Here is a 27,873-nt window from a genome sequence, read left to right as displayed (position 1 = left end):
CATTTTAAAACTACAAGACAGTGCCACACTTGATGGTAGTTACTGTCAAATAGTATAATCAATGTTATAGATTTTTCGCAATATAAATTCAAGTCTGCAATGATTTAATCAACACAATACTCAATAAAAACCAAACCCAACTGTGAGCTCGTTTTGGTGCCATGAGACAATAGCAGCACCCATTTTTTTTTTTATTTTAGTGGTAAAAATGCAATCCAGTTTTAGCACCCATCTAAAGAGGAGATGTTCATGAAAATATGATACGACATAGCTTACTGGAAGGTAACAATTCTAAACTCCCCTGAAGTGAGGAAATCTGTTCTAGTTGCTGCACCCTGGTTCCAGGAAAAGAATAACATTAATGGGAGGAGAAAGGGCTGGATTTTTGGTTAAGGTTTTTCAGTATTTGAATCCCTTAAGCATTAATGTCATTCTTCCTTAAAAGTACAGAACAGTGTCATACATAGAAGGTTCCCAGGAGTGATGCTGTTGCAGTTTGTATCACATTTAAAATGCCAAAAATGGGGTTTGCAGCTTTAAATATAAAACAGAGGAAAACTAAAAAATTAATGCTAGTGATTGAATCCCATACTTTTAACTAAAAACCTATTTTGTCACTCCATTTAATCTTTTTTTTTTTAATATTTATTTTTTAGTTTACAGCAGAGACAACATCTTTGTACATGGTGCTAAGGATTTGAACCCAGGCCGCACGCATGCCAGGCGAGCGCGCTACCGCTTGAGCCACATCCCCAGCCCTCCATTTAATCTTTAGAATATCATTATTATAATTATTTTTCTGTGCTAGGGTTTGAACCCAGGGCCTCCTGTATATTAGGCAAGCTCTCTACCACTGAGCTACATATCCAGCACTTGTCACACCATTTAAAAATCAGATGAAGTAGTCTAAACAACTGACACATTTTTACATAAAAAATAAATTGAATTTGAATTAATTATATCAGTTATTAGATGTGGTAAATACAATCAGACAAAGAAAATCAAGTGTACTTTTACAGTATATAACATAACAGACCCAGAAACCACTTCTTTAAATTTGTAAGATAGACTGTAATATTAAAAGTACCTGACCAGCAAAGTTAGGTAAAAATGAAAAAAATCTTAATTGAAAAATTACAGATTTTCAGTACAGAGGGATAAATAACCTTTTATTTAAAGCCATTAAATTTTGAGTCTCTTGTGTATTTCAATTTTGTGTAGGAGAAAGGAAAGTCATTCTTCTAGAAGGCACTAACGGGTTTAAATGTGCAAATGGCTTTAAAAAGAAATGTGCAAGATGCAGTCAAGGAGACTGCCTGGTTCTTGGGTTGCATTCCTCAATCTTCATCGTACTGTAGATTATTGCTCAAGAATTCTATCAGTCAACAGGTGTTCTTACAAAGGCTTCAGTGTGTTCAGTCCACCAAGCTGCAGATCTCCTTTACTTTCTGGTTGAACTCTTCTGGTTGATCTGCATATACATAATGCCCTGCCCCAAGAATAGCCTGGGGAAAGAAAAGCAGTCATGGTCAGTGTGTACAAGCATTTATTAAAACACAGTGATATTTAAGCAAGGAAGCTTAAAAATAAACGTGAGACTCACTACATTAAAAAAATAAGGTAAAAGAATAAGCAAGACTGAGCTATGGTTAACTATCAAGTATTGCCATCCAAAAGATTTAAAAGTAAATAGAAAAATCTATTTAATCTTAATAAAATTTTAATATCCACCCTCCCCCCAGAAAAAAAACAAAAACAAAAACCGCACTCTAAATTGACCACTAGTGAATGAGCCAACAGAGAAACAGAACAAAAGGAGAATGTTCTGTCTTGAGGGTGTGAGTTAGCAGAGATGCTACTGGACCAGTGTTTCTTTTAGTCTCTCTATAGAGACCAGAAAGCCCCTCAAGAAAGGTAATTCACTGTTGGGACAAGAAGATCTCACATGTGAGATCAGTCTCTGATTGAGGCTGCAGGTACAGTTTGCTTGTGAAACTTGTGAAATCATTATGATCCAAAATCTTATTTAAGGGAGAACATCAAACAGATTTCACCTATAACTAAAAACTAAAAACCAAGCCACACACTTACTATTGTCTTCACATACGAATGTGGTCGTAATGATTGGATGCTGGTGCCAGAATTGCCATCTATGCAGGATCGGGCGCCAAAGATCACTGAAACTGGAATGTCAGGGTGCATTTTACCAATTCGCTGAAGCATTGGCCTTTTTGCCCATCCATAGGGAATAGTCATATTCTTGAAAGCTGTTTCACCACTTTAAGGGGAAAGAAAAAACCACATTGCTTAACTTTTAGAGATGAATATGCTTCTCAGTCTCACCTCTATCAAAGCACATCCACATTTAGCTTCTCCAGCATTTAATAAAAATCTCAGAAATATCACAGTTAAATAAAGAACATATTCTTACTAACTCCCATGATACGTCCATTTCTGTCATTCTTTTTTAAATCAAGGATTGAACTCAGAGGTGCTTAACCACCAAGCCACATCCCTGGCCCTTTTTTATATTTTATTTAGAGATAGGGTCTCACTGAGTTGCTTAGGGCCTTGCTAAGTTGCTGAGGTTGACTTTAAACTCACAATCCTCCTATCTCAGCCTCCTGTGTTGCTGGGATTATAGGCATGCACCACCATGCCTGGTCATTTCTGTCATTCTTAAAGGACTCAGCATTGTTCTGAATTACCTTTTACAAACCAAGTTACATCATAAGAAAGACAACAAATGAGGACTACACAGGCACATGTAATCATGAAATGAGAAGGGGTACAGCCTAAAACCCCAAGCTCACATAGGAAAACCAATCAATGTTCCTGAACAGCCCCCTAAAAACTGCTGTAACAAGTCAATAAAATGTATAGACTTTAATCACCAGACCTGACAGCCTAGTGAGTCACAAAAACTCAATTTTTTGAGGATTCCAAACCTCCAGTCTCCCTTACTCTTGGCAGAGAAATTCTAATCTTCTTTATTGAAAAGACTGAGACTACAACTACCAATAGCTGCCAAGGCCTCACTCTGTTCAATGAAGCAGGTGGTCATATTTTCTTCCGAAAGTGAGAGAGGATAAAAAAGGAAGGAGGATGTTTCTACATCTAGCCTCTCAGCCTTCTGTCCAGTTCTTAGTTTTAGGAGAAAAAAAAAAAAAAAAAGAGGTAGCATGTCTGTGAAAGTGTGGTTCATGACCAACCTATACAAGAAACTGCCTGAGGTATCTGTTTAAGATGTAGCCCAGAATTGCTCAATCTTAAAAATGGGCTCCCCCAATAATCGGTATACCATAAAGTACAAGAATTGTATTCTTCTCTTTATACTCCATTCTAGAAACTCTAGAGCTTTGTCTTCCTATCTCTCCATTATCTTTAGATTACTTTCTCCACTGGAACCCTGCACCCAACATTCATCCATAAGTCATATGTTATAAAAAAGATGTTTGGCCCCCTGTTTTCTCTTGCTACTATGCACACACTTGTATATTTTCTCTCATCACTATCAATATACAGGCAGAATCCCTCCTTCCCTCCACCCAACCCTCACTCAGTCCTTACCAATTGCAGCCTTGTTTCTCATGCTGATGTGCAGATGTTAAGAGTTGCTCAGTAAAGGGTGCAATCATCAAGTGAACTTAAACTCCTACACAGCATTTCCCATGAACTTGGGAAGTTCAATACCCTCAGGTATAGTAAAGTTTCTAAGAAGATCCATGGTGCAGGAGACCATTTACTTTTGTTTAAACAGCACTCCTTTTTCTGGTTGAACATTTATACTATTTGGGAAATATTTTTTTTAGCTTTCTTAATTCCCAGCCCAACCACCTCCTAAAATGGAGGATTTCTAAGATTGAGGCTTCTTCAACTTATGCAAAAAAGCACTTTAGGGAAAGAAAGTACATCTTATTTTTTTTTTAATCCCCCATCAGAACTCAGAACAATGTTTTATATAGTGGGCACTCTATTAATATATGAGTAATTAAGAAGTATTAGACATTTTTCCTTTTAAATTTATTTAAATAAATTTAAAAGGAAAACTTCAAAAACAAAAAAGTTTGCACACACAAGTAAATTTAGAATTTAACCTTACCTTGGAGTCTGTACATTACAGTGGTAGATGTATTCTGTCACAGTGTCATCTTCAAACATTGAAGAATACTTCCGTTTGAAATCAGGCCTTAACCGCTGAACTAGGCTTAAACCTATTTAATAAGAAATAAAAACATGTATATTTTAAGTTATAACTTATAACTAAATAATATAGAAAGTTTTAGTGCTTGCTCATATAATAAGTGTTATGTGTATACACATCTACGTGTGTTCAAATACATATTTTAGGTGGGAAAAAGCACATTTCCTGGCAGTTGTTCTCCTCAATTTCCCTAAGGGAAGTTTAAAATAAGAATCAAAGAGTGCTGTATATTGACTTACAGATGCACTTTAGGAGCTCAAAAACACATACGTTAGTTTTCTAGGACTTGTTTTTGTAGGAAAATGAATTCTTTGAACATGACCAATGAACAGAGCAGTTGGTACATAAAATTAACTTACTAACTTGTATCCCCTTCAGGATTACAACACACCAGCATTTGCACCAAGTGAAGTGGGATACACAAATATTTCTGTGGGAAAATAAACTCAAAAGAATTTCTGTTTGGAACACTGTAACACTCCCTGCTGAGGTCATTCCTGATGCCACACTCCTCTTGAGGAGTGAAGCAGAGGCAAGGCCCCAGGGATAAAGGCTGAAGAGCAGATGCCTCTTCCAACCACAGCCTTTCCTTCTGGGGCCTAGCCCCTGGCTAGTTTCTCTCTCTATACCAACACCCACTATTCTGGCAAGGTTTTGTTTCTTTAGTGACTCTTCCTTCCTTCCTTCCTATCTCCAAAAGAATTACCCTACTCCACCAACAATTTTATGGCGCAGTTGATACTCTATATCATCTCTGCCAGCCCCACTACAAGCAGAGAGCATCTGCCTCTTAAACTGCTAATCTATAAACCTTCTGCTTTCCTGGAATATGAGCACTCACCAAAGGGTCCTGCAATCCTGAGGCCAGCTAAAGGGTTAAAGGGGGTCAGTGCTGCTCCCAGGGCTCTGATCCAAACTGGAATTGGTCTGTCTTGATCAGCAAGGTCTGGTCGCTCAGGAAAACCCCAAGGCTCCACTAAAATGAGATGACTAACCCTGTTGAGGAAAGAATAGACAAATTCATTTGGTAAATCTACCCTAAACCTCAAAGAACTAACAATGTATACAATAAAGATAGACCACTTTCAAAAATGTTCATGTTAAAGAGAAAACTGATTGCTAAACTGGTTATTACACATAAACTCTTGAGACTCAGTAGAATTTGAGAGATATATGGTAGAGAAAGGACTTAATTTTAAAATATTTATGTCAATAATAAAAGATGTGTAAAAGCAGAGCACAAAACTGTATTATTTGAGAAAAGAGGTCACTTGTCTAGGCTACACTCTGGCAGATGAAACAGATCAATAACCACTCAGAAAAATCGAATGATTCCATATATCTTGGGGTTGACACTGGAGAAATGACTAAAGATCAGTATTGTGCTTTAAAAAAATAGCCTCAGATACCAACAATAATCTCCCGTGAATCAAACATTCTAACAATTTTAAGAAAAGTCAAGGTGGGTTCAAAAGAAGTTTAAGTGAACTTTCTCACAAATGTAAGAATGATGTAACATGAAGTAAAAATGTGTCCTTTAGTTTGTTCCTTTTCACAAGATTCCAGATGTCCAGTCTATCTACCCTACTTGTGACATCATGACATACTGGCATTACATTCTGTTTCTAATCCTTTCCCAAATTTCTTTTTTACTCAACAGATACATTAATTTCATATAAAAACATCTCATTAATAGCTTTAATTTTTCCATCTTATTAAATTTTTTCATAATGAAGAAAAACCAGAACTACCAGAGTACTTTCATGTGGCTGTCATGCTTTTATATATCATAAAGATTCTAAACGAAGCACAAAGGTTTTCTGATTCAATACAATGTTCAGCTGTCACCCAAACATCCAAATGCCCGCCAAAATCTCCAGAGGATGAACTGACAATGATTCTAAAATCATAACTGAAACAGAAAGAAATTAAAACGTGCACAGAGAGCATTATTCCTTATATCAAATCTTTTATTATTTTTGTCAGCACATGTAAGGATCAGTTAGAGTTTTTTACTTTGATTGCATTTTTTAAAACGGAAAGCTTTAGAACACAGACTCGGCACAGAGCTCCATGGGTCCTTGGGGAATACTTGGTTCAATCACAGATGGGAAGGAAGCTGAGACATATCTTCACAACCTGCCCTAGAATACAAAGCTAGTTAAGGTAGAACTGGGGATAAAACCCACATTTTCCCACTCTAGCATACTAACAGATGGCAACAAGTTACTGTGCAGGCTTTCTCTCCTCTAGGCCAGCTTTAAGAGGGGACCCTAGATTTCAAAGAATTGAGAAGATTTATGGAATATAATTATGAATCTGTGTGGAGATATGTGACACAAGAGTTCCATATATTTGGAAAGATTTTATTTGTTGTACTGGGGACTGAATCCAGTGGTGCTCTGTCATTGAGCTATATCCCCAATTCTTCTAATTTTATATTTTGGGACAGGGTCTAGGTAAGGGGCAAGAGGAATTGACAATCAGCCATTTAGCTGTAAGCAGCAAGGACTCAAGTTGGGAAATAGCCAATATTATTCATCATTGAATTATCTGCTAAAAAGAAAAATGAACACTTTATTAAAACATACCCTATCCTAAAAGATTAAGTTTTTGTTACAAATTTGTTAAGGGATTCTGTCTAGTCTTTTCTAGACTCTTTCTGACCTATTGACCCAAGAAGTGGGAGGAGAGAAGAAGGGAAGTCTCATCTTCCTCTAGTTCTGTTTTTACTTTACTTTTTGCTTCTCTTGCTTAATATAATCTTCAAAATATCACCCCTATGTAAAAATGTCATTTAATAAATTATGCAAAGCACACATATACTAGGCAAATAACCTCTTCTTGCTTTTATAAAGGAGTAAATTAGCACAAGAATTGCTCAATTCTGTGTCTTCAGAACCTAGCATGGTGCTTTAGCACATGGCAGATACTCAGTAAATGTGGATTATTATGCTTTCCCACATTTTCTTTTGCTCTGTATCTATAATGATATATACATCTTATAAAGTATAATTATAGAGTAAGCCTAAGAGTTGGTCTGGTTCCCCAGACAATATTAGAATATTATGGTGGTATTTGTTTTATTAATCTCACAGGCCATTACTTATTCATGGTTAATAAAATCCACTTTGAGGGTAAAAAGCCAGTTTGGTGTGTTTTTTAATAAAACTATAATATCTGGAATAGAAAAAAACAAACATAAGTATTGTCCCACAAAATTTGTTTTACACACACGCGCACACACACACACACGCACACACACACACACAATTTGTAACTGAGGATTGTGGTCAAAAATGTTTAAAAATAATTTTTAAAAACTCTACAACTAGGGCTGGGGATGTGGCTCAAGCAGTAGCGCGCTCGCCTGGCATGCGTGCAGCCCGGGTTCGATCCTCAGCACCACATACAAACAAAGATGTTGTGTCCATTGAAAACTAAAAAATAAATATTAAAATTCTCTCTCTCTCTCTCTCTCCATCTCTCACTCTCTCTAGCAGGGAGGAAGAGCAGGAAGAAAAGATTAACATTAAACAGAGACATGAGATGGGAGGGAAAGGGAGAGAAAAGGGAAATTGCATGGAAATGAAGGGAGACCCTCATTGCTATACAAAATTACATATAAGAGGTTGTGAGGGGAATGGGAAAATAAACAAGGAGAGAAATGAATTACAGTAGATGGGGTAGAGAGAGAAGATGTAAGGGAAGGGGAGGGGGGATAGTAGGAGATAGGAAAGGTAGCAGAATACAACAGTTACTAATAGGGCATTATGTAAAATTGTGGATGTGTAACCGACGTGATTCTGCAATCTGCATTTGGGGTAAAAATTGGGAGTTCATAACCCACTTCAATCTAATGTATGAAATATGATATGTCAAGAGCTTTGTAATGTTGTGAACAACCAATAAAAAAAAATTTTAAAAAGTCGTATATGATAAAGAAATATCAAAGTCAAGAAAATATTTTTAAAAAAGAAAAAAGAAAACAATAATGATAACAAAAACTGATGAATACCATGTATTTAAAAGGCAGTTCTTGCCTGCTGACTGTGTTGAGCAATCATTCAGGAACAGGAGTAAAACAATGAACGAATCATAACCCCTGCTCCAATGGAACTTACTATGTTTATGATGATATATTCCGGCCACTCTTAAACCCTAGTCTATGTTTTTAACTCTCAGCACTTCTCTACTCTCAAAAAAAAGTTTTGCTCAAGCAAAGTGAGGAGGGCTGAATGACAACCTGAAAAGAAAGGAAAACTGGGACTAGAGAAGTCAAAATTATGCTCAAGGTGGCATTCAGAGCTCACCTGTCAACACAAAATACACATTTTCCCCCCATCCAGTAGCAAGCTATTTATTTCAAGAAAAAGTTGTGTAAATAGATGGCAGTAACATAATGGGTATTTATTTCATCTTTTTTTTTTTTTTTTTTTTTTTGCTAGTTTAGTACTCTTAGGAAGATGGCTAATAGGAACATAATCTGCAAATTAGTTGACTCTCCTTTTCTTTCCCTATTTTGTACTTCTGCAGGCTTAGGTGTGCAAGAATCGCCTGGTGTTATTTCATAGGAAATGCATAACAATTCACCACTGAGTTACTGTCCTGTGGTTAAGAGTACACTAAAAAGTGCTTTAAGATTCTAATTTTCATAAGCACCCCTTAGTTTAAAGATTACCTCCTCACTTGGTTTTAATGCATACCTAAACTATGACAATTACCCACATTCTACTCTCGAATATTCTATAGAGGACACCCTGATGGGATTCTTAGTTCACATTTAGGATAAGGAATGGGTCTAACAACACAGCATATGTGAGTCATCTTATCAAGAAATCTTGATCAAGAACTAGAGACCGAATTAAACTACAGGAAAAACAATGAACCAGCAGAGCAGGAAAAAGAGAACAGTCCATCTGTTTTGAAATACAGAAAGGCATTCTTCTCAATATTAGTCATTAGAATTTTGTCTTGAGTTTGAAGATGATGAGCAAGTTACAGCTTTAATGAAAAAGCTGTGGATAACACCTGCACCAAAACACTGGGATAAGATTTGATTTTGTCTAAATGCTAACAAGGGTATATAAATCTGACCTTCATGAAATTCAACCACCAATTAGACATAATGCAGCAAAAACAAATCGATTTATGGAAAAGGAAAGGAACAAGGAAAAAGATCTGAAAGAACTTAAGTCAGTACACAAACAAGGCATTCTCAGAGAAGTTACATATCCCCATGAGCTGCAGTCCACTGTGGGTAGGGGGACAGGGAAGGCCTGCAGAGAACGACCTAAATTCCTCCAACTCCAGGTGGAGTGGAACAGCTTTTCTTCTCAAGAGGACCCAGCAAGAACAGCTCTGCCCAGGTCTGCATAATCAGGAGACAGAGCCAGGCAAGGTCAATGGGAAAATATTCAAGAAAAAATTATCTGAAAACCTTTTATTAGTGAAGAATGGTTATAACCTACTTATTTTAACTTCAGACTGGATCTCTGCTAAACATTTTCTAAGTTAAAAGTTTCCACAATCTCCTTTTCCCTAGGTTATAACCAATACCTATAAAACATCAACAGTCTTTGTATAAGTCCTGAGCAGCAAGGGTAGAAAGGAAGGGAAAAGGAAAAACTGAGCACACAGTTCAAAGAAAAGTGATGGTTATCTTTGGCTACCACTGCTGGCTTACTTTACCTTATAAAGAAGGTTTTACAGATGGCAGCCCAAGACACCTCATACAGTGAGTGGCCCTACTGTTTGTGACTCAGCACATTAATCTACTAATAAACTTGTAGATGGCATCTCTAGTTATTAGTTCATTTGTCTTGCTACAATGTCTAAGATTGTTTGTAGGGAGAAGCTTGGATGTGTGTACTCATCTGAAATCACTTCCCAAGCAGCTCATAACTTTTTTTTTTTTTTTTTTTTTAAAGAGAGAGGGAGGGAGGGAGAGGGAGGGAGGGAGGGAGAGAGAGAGAGAGAATTTTTAATATTTATTTTTTTAGTTATTGGCAGACACAACATCTTTGTTTGTATGTGGTGCTGAGGATCGAACCCGGGCCGCACACATGCCAGGCGAGCGCGCTACCGCTTGAGCCACATCCCCAGCCCCAGCTCATAACTTTTCTGATAACAAGTCACACTGGCCTTTCTGGAAGTCCAGATGTCTGCCTAGCACAGGCCCTCTGGAATTTGTCCCATTGCCTAGAATACTCTCTTTCCACCCCTTTGAGACTTCAGCTCAGGCAGTACTTCTGCAGGGAACTATTACTGCACCTCATGACCACGTCAGGTTATCAACACTGTCCACCTCCCTACACAGCACTCATCACAGCTGTTATACTACTATATGAACGTTTAATGTGCATCGCTTTCCCAACATAGTGTAAAATTTATACAAATCGAGATTCTGGACTTTGTTTCTTTCTGCTCACTCTAGCACATAGCAAAATAATAGGCATATGCCTGATGGATGAACCAATGAAAGACATGATGAAGCAGAGAGGTATTCCCTTAATTAGATATGGTTAATACCATTTATTATAAAAAGACAGATGTCGGCTGGGGTCGTGGCTAAGTGGTAGAGGGCTCGCCTAGCATGTGCAAGGCCCTGGGTTCAATCCTCAGCACCACATAAAAATAAATAAAATAAAGGCATTGTGTCCAACTATAAGTAAAAAAATAAATATATAAAAATCTTAAATTTGATATGAACATTTAAAAAATAAAAAAATAAAAAGAAGTGATATAAAATGTTTTTTGAGGGGTACTGAGGATTGAACCCAGAGATTCTTTTTTTTTTTTTAAAGAGAGAGTGAGAGAGGAGAGAGAGAGAATTTTTAATATTTATTTTTTAGTTCTCGGCAGACACAACATCTTTGTTGGTATGTGGTGCTGAGGATCGAACCCGGGTCGCACGCATGCCAGGCGAGCGCGCTACCGCTTGAGCCACATCCCCAGACCGAACCCAGAGATTCTTAACTACTGAGTCACATATGCAGTCCTTTTTATTTCTGATTTTGAGACAGGGTCTCACTAAGTTGCTTAGGGCCTTGCTAAACTGCTGAGGCTGACCTCGAACTAGCAATCCTCCTGCCTCAGCCTTCTGAGTTGCTGGGATTATAGGCATTTGCTATTGCACCAGCAAAACAAATTTGTAATATGAATGGAGCTCAGCTAACTCTTTAGACATTCTCTTTTTAAAGAAAAAGAATTAAAGCAGAGAGAGAGAGAGAAGAGGTGCAGTGAACAAAAGAAATTATCTGAATTCCACTGATCTCCAAACCCCTCTCTTTCCCTCTCCTCTTCCCCAAATCCCCAAATCTTTCTGAAACTCAATTAAAAAATTCACTTTAATCTCATGACAGCATAATAAAAATGCCACCTGGACCAAGAAAAAGTGGGATGAGACATTTAGAGTAGTTGGTTCTGCATTTGCTTTGTTGATAGAAAGTCAACTGCTTGATAGCAGCAGAGCTATTGTGTGTGTGCTAGAGAACTGTCAGCTGTGTGCTCAGTAGTGGAGTCAAATTGAAGGAACACCAAATGCTAAACCTCACTTCCAGGTTACTTGAACACATATACTTGTAGTATATCCCACATAATTGGGATAGAGAATGTCATCATTTTGAAACTAACTTGTGCTTAATAATTTAAGTTTTATGCAGTTAAGGATATAGCCTGAAAGGTCCAACACACTCTAATTGAGAATAACATTTTGGTGGCAACCATAGGAATTTAAGACATGCTAATTATTCTAAGCATTCTCACATCCATCTATTCCTATTACTTAGTGGTTCTTGTTCCTCAGATAGTACTCAAGTTTTATTTCTAGCATTAAGTACAACCATTAAAAAATCATTTTCTAAAATGTAGTCAGTCCAATGCAGGGATCACTGGCTCTGATTTAGATACTTGTTGCTGTTCTTTTTTATTGACAGTTTTTAAGTGTTCACTCTGTTCTGGATCTCTGAAGTCTCCCTATTTCTTTAGAGCATTTCATAAATGAAAATGAAAATCTTAACAACCAATCTAATCAGTAGGTAACTATGAAGGGCCAAAATTCTAAGAATTAATGACCAGCATCTAACTAATAGAATCCCATGTCACCTCCTGAGATACAAATACCACAACAGACATAATAAACACCTGATAAAGAAAAAAACAAAGAAAGGCCAAGTCCCACAAAAAGCTCTGCTATCTTACACCAAGAAACTATCCACTTCCTCTCCTCCTTTTCTAAAAACATAGCTACATGTTTATCACTAAGAAAGAATATCAAAAGAGAATAAGCCCAAAATGCTAATTAGGAGAACATTTGGATTTCTTTTGAAAGAACAGAACTGCCAGTTGACAAGACTATTACTATCTAGCATATACAGAACTGTAATCTCTCTACTAGGTATTACTGCTGAAGTTTAGCTAATGCATCTGTGGAGAAACAGTGTCTCTGCCAAGAGGAAGAAAACCTTGGCATACAGGGCTGCTGCCCCACATGCCAAATGCTGTGTAGAACTACACACTCTGGAGTTATGCAATGGGGTGGCCTCATACACAGGTGTATACAGGCACTGGGAAAATGACCATCATCCCATGTTTCACTCACAGACCTCAAAGTCAAAGACTGTTGCAATTCTGGATTTAAAGATTAGATTAAATGGAAAAATACCTTGGCAATACAAAAATGCTGATATTTATTTTTTTGTTTCTTTCCAAAAGATGAGCAAAACAATGATGTTTTTCTTTGATTTTCTTATACTCAAACGTAACCTCCTCTCAGAGTAGCAACATGAATAGGAAATAGCATAAAAAACTAAGGTAAAGAAAGGAAATAATGCTAGAAAGGTTCTGAAGCAAACATTCATTAATTCAATGACTGAAATACAGTTCTATAAATGAGAAAGGTCAGGGAATTGTATCAAAAACCATGCAAAATACACTATGAAGGAAAGTTTAGAGGTTACATGATTTGCTCCAAGCCACAAAGATAGCACAGTTCCTAGATATTAAACTTCTAACCTTGTGATACCCATTCCAACTTAGAAATGATTAGGAAAAGCCTGCTAGATCCACAGGTTTAATGATGATAATAATAATAAATAATAGTATCACAATAATTTTGACTTGTGGCTTAAAATCATACATTAAATTTTATACATTTATAAATAACAACTATAGAGTCCTTTATCAAACTTATCAATGTATAGCTTATATAATAGGAAAATCTGATATCATTATTTCAGCTACTATATTAGTCCTTCAAGAGAATGTTCATCTTGTAAGTCTCAGACAACAATAATCACCAAACATGGAAACCAGAGACCAGCACTTAGAAGCCAAGGTGATGATCCCTCTCTTCTGTCACCATCACTTACCTTGATGGGTACTTCAGTGAGTAAGCAGCAGCCAAGAACCCACCCAGGTTATGTCCAAGCAGAATCATTTTGTCCAATCCTAGGGCACATCTCCATTCTTCAATAGAATCTACAAACTGGTTCTCCACTTCTTCTGCATCACTGTCAAATCTGGGTCTACTACTTCGTCCAAAGCCCAATAGGTCAAAAGCATAGACTGGCCTATCGGTGCAAAGATCACCAAAATTCAGTGCCCAGAGTCCAAGACCTCCACCAAAACCATGGAGGAGAACAAGTGGAGTCTTATTTGAAATACTGTAAGAGAACTTCAGTGTCCATATTCTATTTCCATTAGATATACGAACAGGTTCCTTTTTGTAAGTGCAGGGGACACCTAATGAAAACATAAGAGAAATTTTGTTTAGTTTCATCTCTTTTTAAGAAGGAGATACTCAAAGCATAAAAAAATTAGTAATCTAGAAACCATGTGGTATCTAATTATATGATTTTAGCCTTTACTGATTTAGCCCTAAAAAATAATAAGATTATTTTATTGAAACAAGTAATTTTAAATGATCAGACAAACCTCAAGCAACCATGGTCAGTCTTTGGCAAATCATATTACCTCTCGACTTAGTATTACATGCAAAGAACTTGATGGTCACTGAGCCCATTATTTTTAGAATGCTTGATTAGCAGACAATAACAAAAGAATTCCACCTTGAATTTGTAGAAGATTTGCAGGATTAAGCACTAAATGTTGAAGTCAAGTTTGAAGGAATCATGGAAAGATTCATGAATTTAGGCAAGGATGTCAGAAGTCCATATTAGCTGGGAGGGTGGTGCACACCTGTAATCCCAGCTACTCTAAGAGGTTGAGTTTCAAAGTTAGAGGTCAGCCTAGGAAATTTAGTGAGACTCTGTCACAAATAAAAAACCAAAAAGGGTTGGGATGCAGCTCAGTGGTAGAGTACCTCAGGTTCAATACCCAATACTGTTAAAAAAAAAAAAAAGATATCCATATTAAACACTTAACTGAAATATTAAGTCATCTCAATGCTTAGTAGAAAAAAAGGTAAGAGGGTATGTATGGTAGGAACTCCTTAGCATAAGGCATCAGGCAACATGAGTTCAAGTCTAGCACTGTCCATAAAGTATAAATAATCATGATCTCATAGAACAAAACTCTTACTTTTGTTCAATACCACAAGACTAAAGACTATGAACACCCTTTAAAATGAACTATAGATGAAACTAAATCTGAGATTCATTTACATTAAACTATCAACTGAATAACTGCACTTTATATCCCTTAATTATTTATGCATATTTGTCTGTAGTAGACAAAACAAGGAGAACCAGGAGTTTCTGCTCTTTAATCATCAAAGAAATAATTGCAGGTTTTGTATTCACATGGTGGCAAAGAAGAAATCTAGCATTCATTCAGAATATTCCCAGCTACCATGCCCCTAAAGCGGGGGTGGGGGTGGGGGGGGGAGGTGTGCCACTAATTTAGAAAAGGAAGTGATCTGGCATTAGTATAGAGCTGAATCACTTCATCATTTTGAACACAGTTGCCTGAGTATTCCCATAGAAATTATCTGTAATGTCTAGTAGAGAGCTTATCTCACTGTATTAGTTGCTTGCTTTCATGTCTGATATTGGAGCAAGGACCAATTCTCATTCCTATTTGCACCCCTAGTACCAGGAATAGGGAATCAATGTTTGTTAAATGAATTATTGAATGTCCAGCACCCTGTTTAATCTCCTTACAACAATTCCTTATTTTTGTAAGCCATAATGACTACTTTCCCAGTTTTGTAGAAAGCAAGATTATCTAAGTATATAAAGTAGAAATTAATTTTTTATGTTAAAAATTCATGTAAGATGGTTTCCTAGGTGACCCGAATTAGGCACTGAATCCCCAAATACACATCAAGAAAATTCATTAATGGTAAACAGGACAAAAAATAGGTGCGAACAAACATCTACACATATGTTCAAAATAATCATGTATATAATTCACACTGCTAATCCATTCTCCTAAATTGCATCACCAGAAAAAAACTGGACAAAAAATACCACTGCTTAAAACTATACCCACCTGGGAATGCCCTAACAGTAGAAGTTTGGACAAAATTTCAGTGCTCATAAGAAACAAACAAATAATAACCAAAAAAAAAAAAAAAAAAGGTTTCCACACCAGTATAAACATATAACTAAAGCATCCTAGAATTCTAGAGCTGTAAGTACTCTATGGATAATCCTACTATAAGGTAAGAAATAGGAAGATTAGTAAAGTGGCCCAAGATCCTGTAGCCAGTGGTGGCTGATGTGGGCTATGTTATTCTAATCTAGTACTTGTTTTATTATACTATGCTCTGTAATATCTAGAATCTCTTCTTCTTCTTTTTTTTTTTTTTTAGTTATACAAGGACACAATATCTTTATTTTGTTTATTTATTTTTATATGGTGTTGAGGATCCATCTCAGGGTCTCACATGAGTGAGGTGAGCACTCTATTGCTGAGCCACAACCCCAGCCTTAGAATCTGTTCTTGAAGTACATACTAGGGAACATCTGAAGGGTCTTTAAGATCCTCTGAGTAAATCAAACTGTTTTTGCAGTAATAGTAAATTTTCATTTGCTGTTTCATTCTCATTTTCTGAGAATATAGTTTTCTAGAGATTTTATAATTGTTACCCAAGAGACTGAATATAGAAGCAGATATAAGAATCCAGATGCCTTATGTTAAGCCAGATAGAAAAGAGACTTGCAAACATATAAATGTTAATTTCTTCATTACATTTTTGTTTGTGGAGAGTAGCTAATTTTTTGTAACTTATTTTAACTTGCAACAGATTTATTATTATTATTTTCAAATAAATTAATGCATTAACATTTTCAATTATTCAATTTCAATTTCTAGTATGTCAAATATTGGTAACAATAACCTATAAACAAAGCTCCTTGGGGTCCTTACAAACTTAAGGGGGGTGACTCAAAACAGAGTAGGGAGGAAGAGCCTGAGAAGAATAATACCACTAAACAAGGAAGAGAGGTGGGAGGGAATGGGAGGGAGAAGGGGAATTGCATGGAAGATGGAAGGAGACCCTCATTGTTACACAAAATACATATACAATGGTGTGAGGGGGAAGGGAAAAAAGAGAGAGAGAAGTGTCACAGTAGAATGGGTAGAGAGAGGGGAGGGGAGGGGAGGGGGAGATAGGGAGGGCAGCAGAATAAAACTGACACTGGGATTGCTGTATGTATACACATGGATGTATAACCAATGTGATCCTGCAATCTGTACTTGTGGAAAAATGAGAATTCATACCCTATTTGAATACAATGATATGTCAAGATCATTGTATTGTCTTGAGCAACAAATAAAAGAAAATAAAAATAAAATAAAAAGCGTTGAGAATCACTGGCCCACCACATTTTGGCACTTGCTGATGACATAGAAGAGGGAAAAAGTTTTTTTATTAATAGCTGACACACCATAGAATCTTATCTCCAGTTTTAGGCAATACAATATATTGGATCAATTTTAGTAAATAGTTCTGAACTTTCAAGAAGAAAACCTTACATTTTAACATTTTCTCTTCAGCTTCTTTAAGGTGTGATGTAGATGTAGGGCACCAGGTAGGGAGCCAACCCGTTAGCCATCCTGACCTAGAGTACCAAAAACAAAATGCAAGTAGGTGAGTTTATGGTCTTCTCAACTCTCAACTATTACACATCCAGAAGAAAAGCAGCAGTGGAATCCTATATCTCTGTGATAGTGAGCTACAAGTGACACAAGTCATCTAATAGGTATAAAGCATTGTAGAAAATATTGGGAAGCAGATATGCAACTTCAGCCTGTGTGTATACCTACGAGTAGATATCAAAGTCTATCTTCAAGGACAGATTCCAAATAATACAGTTGAGGCTAAATGGGGCAGAACAAGAAAAAACAAAAAAGCATTCCCTCTAATCCAAGACAGCCTCTTGATAAAACATTTAAAGACTAAGTAAGTTTCTTGAATGGCAGGTTCACAGCAAATGCAAAAGGTAATTGCCATTGGGGTTCAGAGAAGAGAACCCTTATTAAAAATCAAAGTTAAAAAGAAAGAGATTCAAATCTCATGAGAAAGAATAGTAACATACCCTCAATACAAATGCAAAGAGCTGCCCGTGTACAATCTGCCTAGGGTAAACTAGATAACTATTAACAGAAAAACAAAAGAGCTTTGGGTTTCAGTAAATAGTAGTTGAAAAAACAACCCAGGCATCTTTCAGAACACAGCCAAAGAAAGAAAACAAAGAAGCAGATCTGAGGCAACAGGTAAAGAAAGATGTAGAACTTACACACTTTGCCAGGATAGAGTGAGCCTTCAACTCCTGGCCTGGCAGCAGCAGACCAAAAGCTTACTGGAATAATCTGAGACAAGGTAGAGCTTCAGTAGTCATCTACCTGACTGTTGACAAGGGCTGGGTATGTGGTGGCAAAATAAGAACTTTCTGGTGAAAGAAATGTTAAATAGAAGAGGAAAAGTGATCAACAACTAGAGAGAGATGAGAGATTAAGATCCTGAACCCCTTCTTGGCAACAGTGTTAGAGACAAGAACACTTGGCCAAAGAATGTTTAAAAGCAAAACACAATGGATTTGGTGATTAGCTGGATATAAAGGTGTAATAAGGATCCCCAGTCTTCTCAGGGTGCCACTATAATGATAGAGAACAACATGAATAAGAATAGGTGTGAGAAATGTGCTAAATTTTGGAAAGGTTGATCTAGCACCCAGCTTTTTCTAAGCTTTGTAGGTTCATCCTACATCGCTTCCTTTCTCTGTAGTCATTCTCTGGATATTATATATAATAGGTACTCAATAAGTAATGCTTGTTGAATGATTAAGTCACTTACAATCCAGGGTATTCCCAGTGTGAATTCTCCCCCTCACAGATGTGAGAACACTTGGTCCAAAGGTATACAGCTAGTAAATGACACAAATAGAGACTTCTAGGTCAATTCTAGGTTCATTTCTACAGGCAGTGAGTACTTGATGTACCACAGGTTCTTTAACATGAATAGCATATGGACAGGGCATTTATGTTAAAGAAAATAGAATAACAACAAAAAAGTGCAGATATTAGGTTCTGATCACTTACTTTACGTAACACACACACACACACACACACACACACACACACACTGGATCAAAGGACAACACTATAAGTAGATGTACTTATTCAGGCTTTCATAGCCAAGCAGTTGTATTATGGCAATAGTATGTACAGAAAAGGTCTGAAGAAACATAACAGCCTGTATTATAATAAGGCTCTATTCTAATGTTCTCTGCTGTCAGTTTCAATCCTTGTGGAATAAAATAAAAAGATGCTAAGACTTCTAAGTATCCCTTGCAAATGTTACCTACAATTTATCCTCAATGTATAAACACAATAAAAAACATTAATATTAGTCTATTTATAAACCTACTTACAAATTATCTAGGAAAAAGATTCAAGGCTTCAGCAATTAATTTTTCAATTCATTCAACAATTTTTTAGTTATTGAAAAAACTGTTTAATAAACAATTAAAATTTTAAAGATCATGACCTTTAGTGGTTTTTTGTTGTTGTTGTTGTTGTTTTTAGTAAACTATCACGGAGCTGAAGCTCCTTTTTCTTTGACCAGTCATTAGGTCTCTGACTGTAATAATATGATCTAGCACCAAAAGGAAATTACTTAAAACTCAATCTCATCAACTTTCTTAAGCAAATATCTCTCAAAATCATCGCTTTGCCAGAGAGAATCAGAGGTCAGTTAAAAAAAAAAAAGTGAAATGAACTGTAATCAACTATTGCTCCAATTGACATCATAAAGTTGGAGCAAAGAAAACACAACTGCAATCTCTGTTTCAGTCTTTAAACAAAATTACATTCAAAAAATAATTCAGACTCCGAATACCTCTGGTGTACAAGGTACTTGAATTTAAAAAGTTATATACCAGTCTATAATATGGGAATTAGGGCTACCTCCACCAACTTACTACTTATCACAAAATGGACTTCCAAAGGATGGAACTGTCTGCCCATGATAATAACCAGCTCAACTCAGAGTCTGTAAATCAACTCAAGAGTTTGTAAATGTAATTCATTAACTTAAAATTAGGGCTCTTTAACCACAAGAAGAGGGGCCATCTCTCTTCATGTGCACAGCAGCCTTTTCATCAAAGCATTTTTTAAATGTTTTTTCTCAAGTATATTTAAACTGAAAAAATCTATTCTTAATATAATAAAACATTTTGTTTTCATTTGTAATAGAACACTTTTCCCCTAAGCCCTGACAATGTTTCTGTCCAGGTTTACTTTAACCAGATGATAAATGTTTTATAGAAACTGTCCTCTACCTCTGTCTTAGAGATAGACTGCAGGATTGAGTGTTATATATGCCTAATAGGTTCAAAGGAACACTTCTAAAGAATGAAAAACAAAGATCTCTCTTATCTACCCTTTAGCTCTTGCCCTTTGTTTAAGGCTTCCCACACCTTATCTTCCTACATCTGTTGCTTCAACCATCTAAACTAACCCATCCAACCCTACCTCCTATCTTTGGTTAAGTTAACCTCACTTTCAAAGACCTCTGTTGCTTCCCACTGAATCTTCTTTGCCGTTCAGTGTTGTTCAGCATTCCCTAGACTGAGCATGTGGAATACTGGAACCAAGGACATGAGACTGGAACTAAGGACATAGCCTATCATATTTCTAGCCATTCTTCTGAGGTCACAAACCTTAAAGTAAAAATTCATATGGTCCATCCATAAAACAGTGAAACAGATACAGGACTACCTCCTCATAGCTTTGGGGGGTGGGAACTGAAAGACAAAACCTAACTCCTCTATTTTATTTAAGCAGATAATGAGTAAGCACTATCATCTACTGCAGAGACCCAGATTTCAGGAGATCGAAGTATCCATTGTAATATGAAAAAAGCCAATCACCACAGAGACTAACTTTCCAAAAGTAAACATCTGTAATACCAAGGAGGCTTAGGAATGTGTCCCAAAAGGATTCCTACACAGCCCATCAGCTGGCCCCTGACAAGTATTACTAGCAAGGCAAAAGACCCAAGCCCTAAAGCATTCAATCAAAAACCAAATAAAAATATTCTTGCTCTGTAACCACTGTAGCTGGAAACAGAGAAAAAAAAATAATAAGCAGACTTCTGAGTTAAGGAAAACTTTAAAAGACCACATTAGAAATGATCATTAAGGAAAGTCAAATGAAATGTGCTGAACATATTAGAGTATATTTATTTGAGAATCTGATTTTAAGTATCCTGAGTTTGAGAGATGAACTCCAGTTTTTTTCCCCCCGTAACCTTCTACCTAATCTTTTTTTGTTTTCCAATATTATTAACATTGTACTTGTACCCCATGCCATGAACATTTAAGTTTCCTGGTAATCCTGTTTTGTTCTCCAAGACATTTGACTAGATATCTATAGTTATTACTAAACCTGAATTGCACAATCTATAAATATTATGAAATAGTGAAAGAGGTTTCAAAGTATTCTGAAGAAAATATACAGAAGTCTGGCCAATTTCCACACACTCTTGGCCACTTAAAATAACATCTCTAATCAGGTTATAAGTAAAAAGGATTTCATTAGATTATAGTTTTGTTTAAAATAGCCTCCAACACTATACTGGTACAGTCAAGAAAAAAAATCATGTAAGTTTATTATTGTTCTCTACAAACTAAACTAAGCACACTAATCCATCTCATTTAAAGAAATCATGAGGTTTTGATTTTTATTATTAATATATGGATTAATTTGAAGTATAAATATATGTGTTCTGAAATAATCCCTCAACCAATAAATAATTGAAAACTTTCAAACTATAAACTATAATACAACTGAAAGGTCTTCTTTCCTGGGAACTGACTTCTTAAATTCTATTCTTAGGAAAGAGAAAAAGACTGTCTCATACAACTACAACTTAAGTGACTAACACACCATTTTATTTTAGATAAATGATACTTAAATGATTCAAATTATCACTGGCCATCAAATCAATGTCAACACAGACCTCTAATTTTAACACATTACTTAAGAGTTTTCTAACTCCACCCATCCACCACCACTTCTAGTTTATTATTTTAAAAGACCTGTTGCTGGTCAACCAGTGTTTTAGACAAGCCATGTGCTGGTAAAATCCCTCCCTCTTCCAGCCAACTGTTTCCTACCTTCCCTCACACAGCAAAACAGACCATTCAAAAAGTCAGACCTTTTCATGACTTCACCTTCAAACAAACCTGAAGAAGCTACCTGTGTACATTTACATAGCTTAACAAGTCAGAGTAACATTTCTTTGTTAGTTCTAAAATAAACTTATAGATTAGATAAAAAATAACAGTGTAAAATCCTGGGTCTCAAACAGAATAGTTATTTTTAATAAAATCATGTCTCCATGCATTTATTTTGATAACTCACAATCAGGAGTGAGGAATTACAGAACCATGCTTTGATTAGACTGAAAGAGTTTTAGTCTAACTAAATTTTTAGTCTATCAGTTAGTGAAGGTTATTTTTAAGCCAATATAATGTTTCAGAATAGCTATTATAAATACTACAGTTCAAGCCTTTAAAGACTCCTTCAAAGACACTTGTAATTCTGAAATATTTATCCTGTGTTGCCTTTTATTAAGTGGATCACTCCTGGAACTTTACAATCTTTTGTTTAAAGGACTTTTGTCACAGGACTAAAATCTGCATTTGCTGGCTTGTGATTGGCATTTTGGAGAGCAGGCACAGCAGTGAGGCATGGGTTGGTTCAACTAAGGTCAAGAAATAGAATCCTATTCCCATTCACCCCAGTACAATTTAATTTCATGATCCTAAGTGTTGTCCTATTCAAATTCAAACTTTTCTGTATATCTTATGATGAAAAAACATAATTCACACAGCTGCAAAATGTATAGGAAACTCCTAAGTTTTTTATCTTAATGTTTGTATCAGCATAAATTTACAATAGTTGAAGGCTTAATTAAACAAAAATGTATTGAAGCTTAAAGCCAATTTAAGGTCTACCAGACATATATGTAAGACAAAAGCCTTGTTCTCACTGAGCTGACAAAACAAATATATAATAAAAAACATATCAATGTTTCCTAGTATAAAGTGTCATAAATAAAGTTTAAAGAAATACTATGAACCTTTAGAGAAGGGAGATCACAATTGTTTGAGGTTAGAGAAAACAATGTTAATCAAACCATAGTAAAATGAGAGGGGAGCAAGGGCCATTTTCAGGACTCAGAAACCTAAAGCTTAGCTAAAGTATAGTGCTCAGGGAAAAAGACTCAAAAACCAGGTGGTAGGGCTGGTATTGTGGCTCAGTGGTAGAGCACTTGCCTAGCATGTGTGAGATACTGGGTTTGATTCTCAGCATCACATATAAATAAAGTAAAGTCCATTAACAACTAAAAAAATTTTAAAAAGCCAGGTGGGAGCTGCATTGCCTACAAAGAGCTTTAAAGTCAGGTTAAAGATATATATAATAAAGCCACTGTGGGGGGGGACATATAATAAAGCCACACTGTATGTTACTGTGCTGCAAACAGGACTGGTCCTTTTGGAAACATAAAAGTATCTAATGAAATGAGCTATGCTAAAAGCCATGTTATTGAGTTTATAATAATCCAGAGGAGGAAATAAAGAGGGTCTAAACCAGGTGGCTCCCAGGTAACAGTGTGACTAGAAAGGAGAGATACATTTAGAATCCAGTGGACTTGGTAAGAGATTTGGTATTCAGGGGCAAGGGAGGGAGCGAAGGAGAATCAACAGTAATGTCACAGTTGTGATTCTGGATGATCAGAAGAATGTATCTACCCTAAATACATAAACTAAAGAAAACAATAAACAAAAGAATGCAATTTTCCTAATAAAAGTAGGGAAGTCAAGAAGAACTGCTGATTTTATATTATCTAGTTTAGGAGTAAGTACAGTACAAGTAAGGTCCAGGTCTGAATACGTTAAGTTTAACAAATCAGATGTAAACATCCAACAATTAGAAATGGCACTAGAATATAAAGAGAGATGTGTCTTCTCCACAGATGAGACAGTTCATAAAATGAGTAAACAAAGTAAAAACAAAGATGAAGATAGACTCTTGGAGAATAAATATAGTTAAGAGAACCTAATAAAAAAAGTTTAATGTTCCCATCAGGTAAGACAATAAGCAAAATGTCATAAGAGGTAGAATGTCTAAATCAGAGTTTCAAAAAGAAGTAGCTATCATGGTATCAAACACTGAAAAGGATCCAAGAAGAAAAGCTGAGAAAAATAAAATGCCAATGGGATGTGGCACTGAGGAGTTTCTTCATTTTTAAAAAGTCAGGTGGCAAAGGTTACAAAAGGGGAGATGGCAGCAGGTGGAAGGAATAGATTGTAATAGTTTTGTTTTGTTTAAGATAAGAGAGAAATCCACTCTTCTAGCTCCAACACAAAGAACTACATTCAAATTCTGAAACTTGTGTGATGCTTGCAAACCAACTGAGGCATGGAGTAGACAGAAAAATCCTTTATTTATATTTTATTTATAGCATTTAATGATTTTCACACTGTAAATACTCCCACCACAGTCCATTTCAAGCTGCTGATGGTTGGTCAAATTCTCGAGAATTTAGCAATGGCTTGTGCTGCAAAATTCTTAAAAATTTAACAATGGCTTGCTGGCATAAATCAACTTTAGTATATCACTGCAAACAATCCATTTTATGGTCTATCCTGTAAATGAGCTATTCTGTGACAACTTTCCTCTAAACTTCATTGATATTTATTAATTCTCTGGGACAACCTTACAGCCATTCACAGAAGTCTATCCTGCTCCTGTTACATATCACTTTCTCAACTGTATTGCAATTAAAAAGGTTGGATATTGAAAGCAAAAATGGCTCCCCAGCAGGCCCATCTTCTCTTAGAGCCACAAAGGAAAAGACAAAAATTATACACTTCAAAAAACTGTCAGATGACTGTTTTATAATTGTTTCATTTGTTAATGTCATCTCCCCATCTGTATTGGTCAGTTTTCCATTGTCAATAAGATAATATCACAGACAAAGTTATAAGAAAAGAAATATTTTGGTTCACAATTCAGGAGACACAAGGTTAAGGGGCCTCATCTGGTGTTGACCTTCTTTCTGGAAAAGTCTGGAGTGGCACTGAGAATCACATGCCAAGAGTCAGGGAGTACAAGAGTATACAGTATGTATATGTGTCTGATTTCTCTCTCTCATTCTTCCTATAAAACTACAAGGATACACATCGGGGCTCTACCCTAAAGACTTTTTCTGAACCTAATCAGTTCCCAAAGGCCCTACTTTTAAAAATCATACACTGATTAAGTTTCTACCCTCTTAATATCTCATGATGCAGATTAATTTCAACATGTGAAGCCTTGTAGGACATTCAAACCAATACACCACCTAAACCCTAAACATCTTAAGTCTAGGATACTTGACTCAAAACAAGAGCCAAACATCCCATCAGTCCCAATCCAAGTGAGAAGCAGCACAAATATGGGGGAAATGCCTTAAACTAAATCCAGACAGCTAGAGGAAAGAGGTTCCAACTTAGCCCTATTACTCATGGGTGGCAATTTCAACTGCAAAATAGGAACAGGAATACCTAGGATTTTAGGTTTAATATGACCAGTAGGAAAAGGAACATAGCATTCTCTCCCTCTTGGTAAAGAGTGGACACCGGACATTGCTCAAGTGTACTGCCAAGAATACCAGGGAGGCCCACCTCTATTCAGGGACTATAGCTCATCAGCTGCTAATGATTTTTAATGGTGTGCCCTCAATGACCTCCAGCCATCACCAAAGCCATATATCCTTTTTTTTTTTTTTTTTTAACAGCTGTGTTCTGGACTCTCAAACCCTACAACATCAAGACTACAAAGTCCACCTGTAAGAAATCTCCAAAAGAGGCAAAAATGTTCAGACAAACCTGATAGGAATACAAGATACCAGCTGGATTCCTACTTGCCATCACATGACATTCATCAACTCATCTCTGTATAACAAGGAAGTTCATTAATAAAGCAAAACAGTGGATCCTTTCATTATATAAACAAAACTCAGAGAAGAACCTAGTTTCTAATATTTCACAATTTCCCCCTACTGCAATCTTTCCAAATACCCCTGTCTTCATGATACTCCATAATCTATCAGTTAGATTAGGTTTCTTATAAAAATTCCTCCACACATCTAAAGTAGAACTATTGTCAAAATATTTAATTTATAAGGGAAAAGTACACAACTTTACTCTCCAACATAAAGTACCAGTCTGGAGAAGCAATAATCTTTATGGTAATTAAACTTTTCCAACAACCAACTACTCCTCTTCTACACACAACTGCATGAAATTAGTTGTGGATATAAAAAAAAAATACTTAGTCTACCTCTATCAAAACACCTTCACATCAGATATGCCCTTCACCTTCTACTTTCCTACACGTGAGAGTCTTTTTTGGAGTTAAGCGCGCGCGCGCGCACACACACACACACACACACACACAAACACACTTTTCCAGTAAGGAGAGCGGGGCTTGGAAGTAAAGGATCTACATTTGAAAGATGAATTTTCACTGCTGAACTTATGGAAAGAAGGGGTTAACCTTCTTTCCATAAAGTCTGAAGTCAGAACTCAAAGCCACACGCCCACTTCCCAGACCCCTTTCCCTGGACACCCCAATTCCCCGCTTCTCAGGGGCTGTTTCTCCAGGACTGCGGAGGAGGCACCGCCCCCTTTTCCCCGGTTTTAGGGATGATCCGCCCGCGGCACTTTCCGTCTTGCCTAGCTGGACCGAGCACAGCGTGAACTTCAACACCCAGAGGCGCTAGGAGGCGGACAGTGACTCGGGGACAGTTGCGGGGACGGCCGATCACAGCTGTCCATGCCGGGCAGGGCCAGGTCCCATAGCGGGTCTAGAAACGCAGCCACCCAACCGCCTCGCTGAGCTATTTACACAACAGCCGGCGGCCCCAGGCGCAGCGGGTCACCTCGGACGCCCCGGGGGCTGGTGCTGACCGCGCCCGCCGGGCAGAGCCGCGCGGGGTTTCACGTCAGGGTGCCGCGCGGACGCGCATCGGACCGGACGAGGCCGCTGCCCGGCGTTGCCAAGCTGGGGACAAGTCCTGGGCGCTGCCCGAGAATCACGCACCCTTCTGCCGGCCGTACTTACTTACCCCTGGCTGCTTTCTGCAGAGTCCACCTCCTCCTCCTCCGCCGCCATCGCCGCAGCGCAAGAAGCTGGACAAGCTTGGAAGCCGGCAGACGGGCCGACTGCGCCGCCCCGGCCGCAGCCGCTCTTAAGGCCGCTCCGCTCGCGCATGCGCCGCACATCCGCCGGGAAGCCCGCGCTTGCGCGTGCCCAGCCGCTTCGTCCTCCCCCCCCCACCACCACCCCTTGTCTGACTATCTGCGCATGCGTTGTCCCACCCGACCCGCTGCTGCAGAGTCAACCTGGAAGAACTGGTGAGACTCACCTGACAGAGTTAGGTAGAAACTCATTCGATAATGAATTTGTAAGTAGGTCACCCGGGTAATACTGACTATTAAGAGCTGCATACCGTTCGAGCACTTGGTAGTCTGGGACTAAGGTGCATCCCTTCCCTGTTGATGGGTTTGGCCTTCACCAGCTGGTCCCTGCAAGTGGGTGGACAGCAGGAAAGGATGACTCACAGCACCCTTCAGCTGTGGCTCTAGGTTCTGGAGTTACAGTAGTGACCCAAACCAGCAACCCCCACCCGCGGGCTTTAAATACATGGGATGGGTGAATGGGTGAAAAGAACTTAGGTGTTGAGGAACTTAGGGTTCAGGAACTTAGGGTTCCTGAGGGAGAAAATCACTAATGTAAATGTCAACATTTTTTTGACCTATTTTCAAGCCAAAATAGCCATCAGATACAAACTGCTTTTTAAATTATACCGTTCCCTACCATTTATCCATTTGTGTTTCGTGTGGGCCTACTATGTGCCCAACCCTTTCTAGGTGCTGGGAAAGGATGGATTGAAATAGGACTCCTGCCTTTACAGAGCCTAGGTTAATATCCTGCCATTTATTTGAAACTCAGTTCATTACTCTCCATCTTAATCCATTGTGTGCTGATATAAAAGAATACCTGAGGTTGGGTCATTTATAATAAACCTCACAATTCTGAAAGTTGTGGCATATGATAAGGACTCTGCTTTTTCTCTTTTCTGATCCCCCTTGTAAGCTTGATGTGTTTCTGTAGCCCATCAGGCACTCATATTCTCAGCCTTG

General features: G+C 37.4%; 1 protein-coding gene across 3 annotated transcripts; it reads right to left on the bottom strand.

Annotated features, from left to right (window-relative positions):
• Nucleotides 1-395: 395 nt before the first annotated feature.
• Nucleotides 396-26,922, bottom strand: Abhd5 (abhydrolase domain containing 5, lysophosphatidic acid acyltransferase). 3 transcript variants are annotated; one of them, XM_026408054.2, is made up of 8 exons: nt 26,796-26,883; nt 17,911-18,063; nt 17,147-17,232; nt 13,576-13,948; nt 5,046-5,200; nt 4,103-4,214; nt 2,092-2,278; nt 396-1,505 (listed from the first exon to the last, which is right to left on the bottom strand). In XM_026408054.2, the coding sequence occupies exons 3-8, from the start codon at nt 17,154-17,156 to the stop codon at nt 1,416-1,418; spliced, it is 927 nt and encodes a 308-aa protein (XP_026263839.1). In that variant the 5' UTR covers nt 17,157-17,232; nt 17,911-18,063; nt 26,796-26,883; the 3' UTR covers nt 396-1,415. The 3 variants fall into 3 exon arrangements, with proteins under 3 accessions (XP_026263839.1, XP_026263838.1, XP_077651800.1); XM_026408053.2 differs by lacking the exon at nt 17,911-18,063 and having other exon boundaries at nt 26,796-26,922; XM_077795674.1 differs by lacking the exons at nt 2,092-2,278; nt 17,911-18,063 and having other exon boundaries at nt 26,796-26,922.
• Nucleotides 26,923-27,873: the final 951 nt, after the last annotated feature.

The sequence above is a fragment of the Urocitellus parryii genome, chromosome 3 (assembly GCF_045843805.1).
Source record: "Urocitellus parryii isolate mUroPar1 chromosome 3, mUroPar1.hap1, whole genome shotgun sequence".
Taxonomy (NCBI): Eukaryota; Metazoa; Chordata; class Mammalia; order Rodentia; family Sciuridae; genus Urocitellus; species Urocitellus parryii.
Note: the sequence above shows the minus strand (reverse complement) of the source record. Positions and strands in the feature narration are given on the sequence as shown.

Coding starts and splice junctions, on each gene's coding strand:
- Abhd5 (XM_026408053.2), bottom strand. CDS start 26,842: ATGGCGGCGGAGGAGGAGGAGGTGGACTCTGCAGAAAGCAGCCAGGG. Junction 13,949..17,146: donor TGAAGAGAAAATGTTAAAAT/GTAAGGTTTTCT, acceptor TGTTTTCATTAG/GTGTCCCCTGCACTTACAAA. Junction 4,215..5,045: donor CAGGATTGCAGGACCCTTTG/GTGAGTGCTCAT, acceptor CTTATTAAATAG/GTTTAAGCCTAGTTCAGCGG.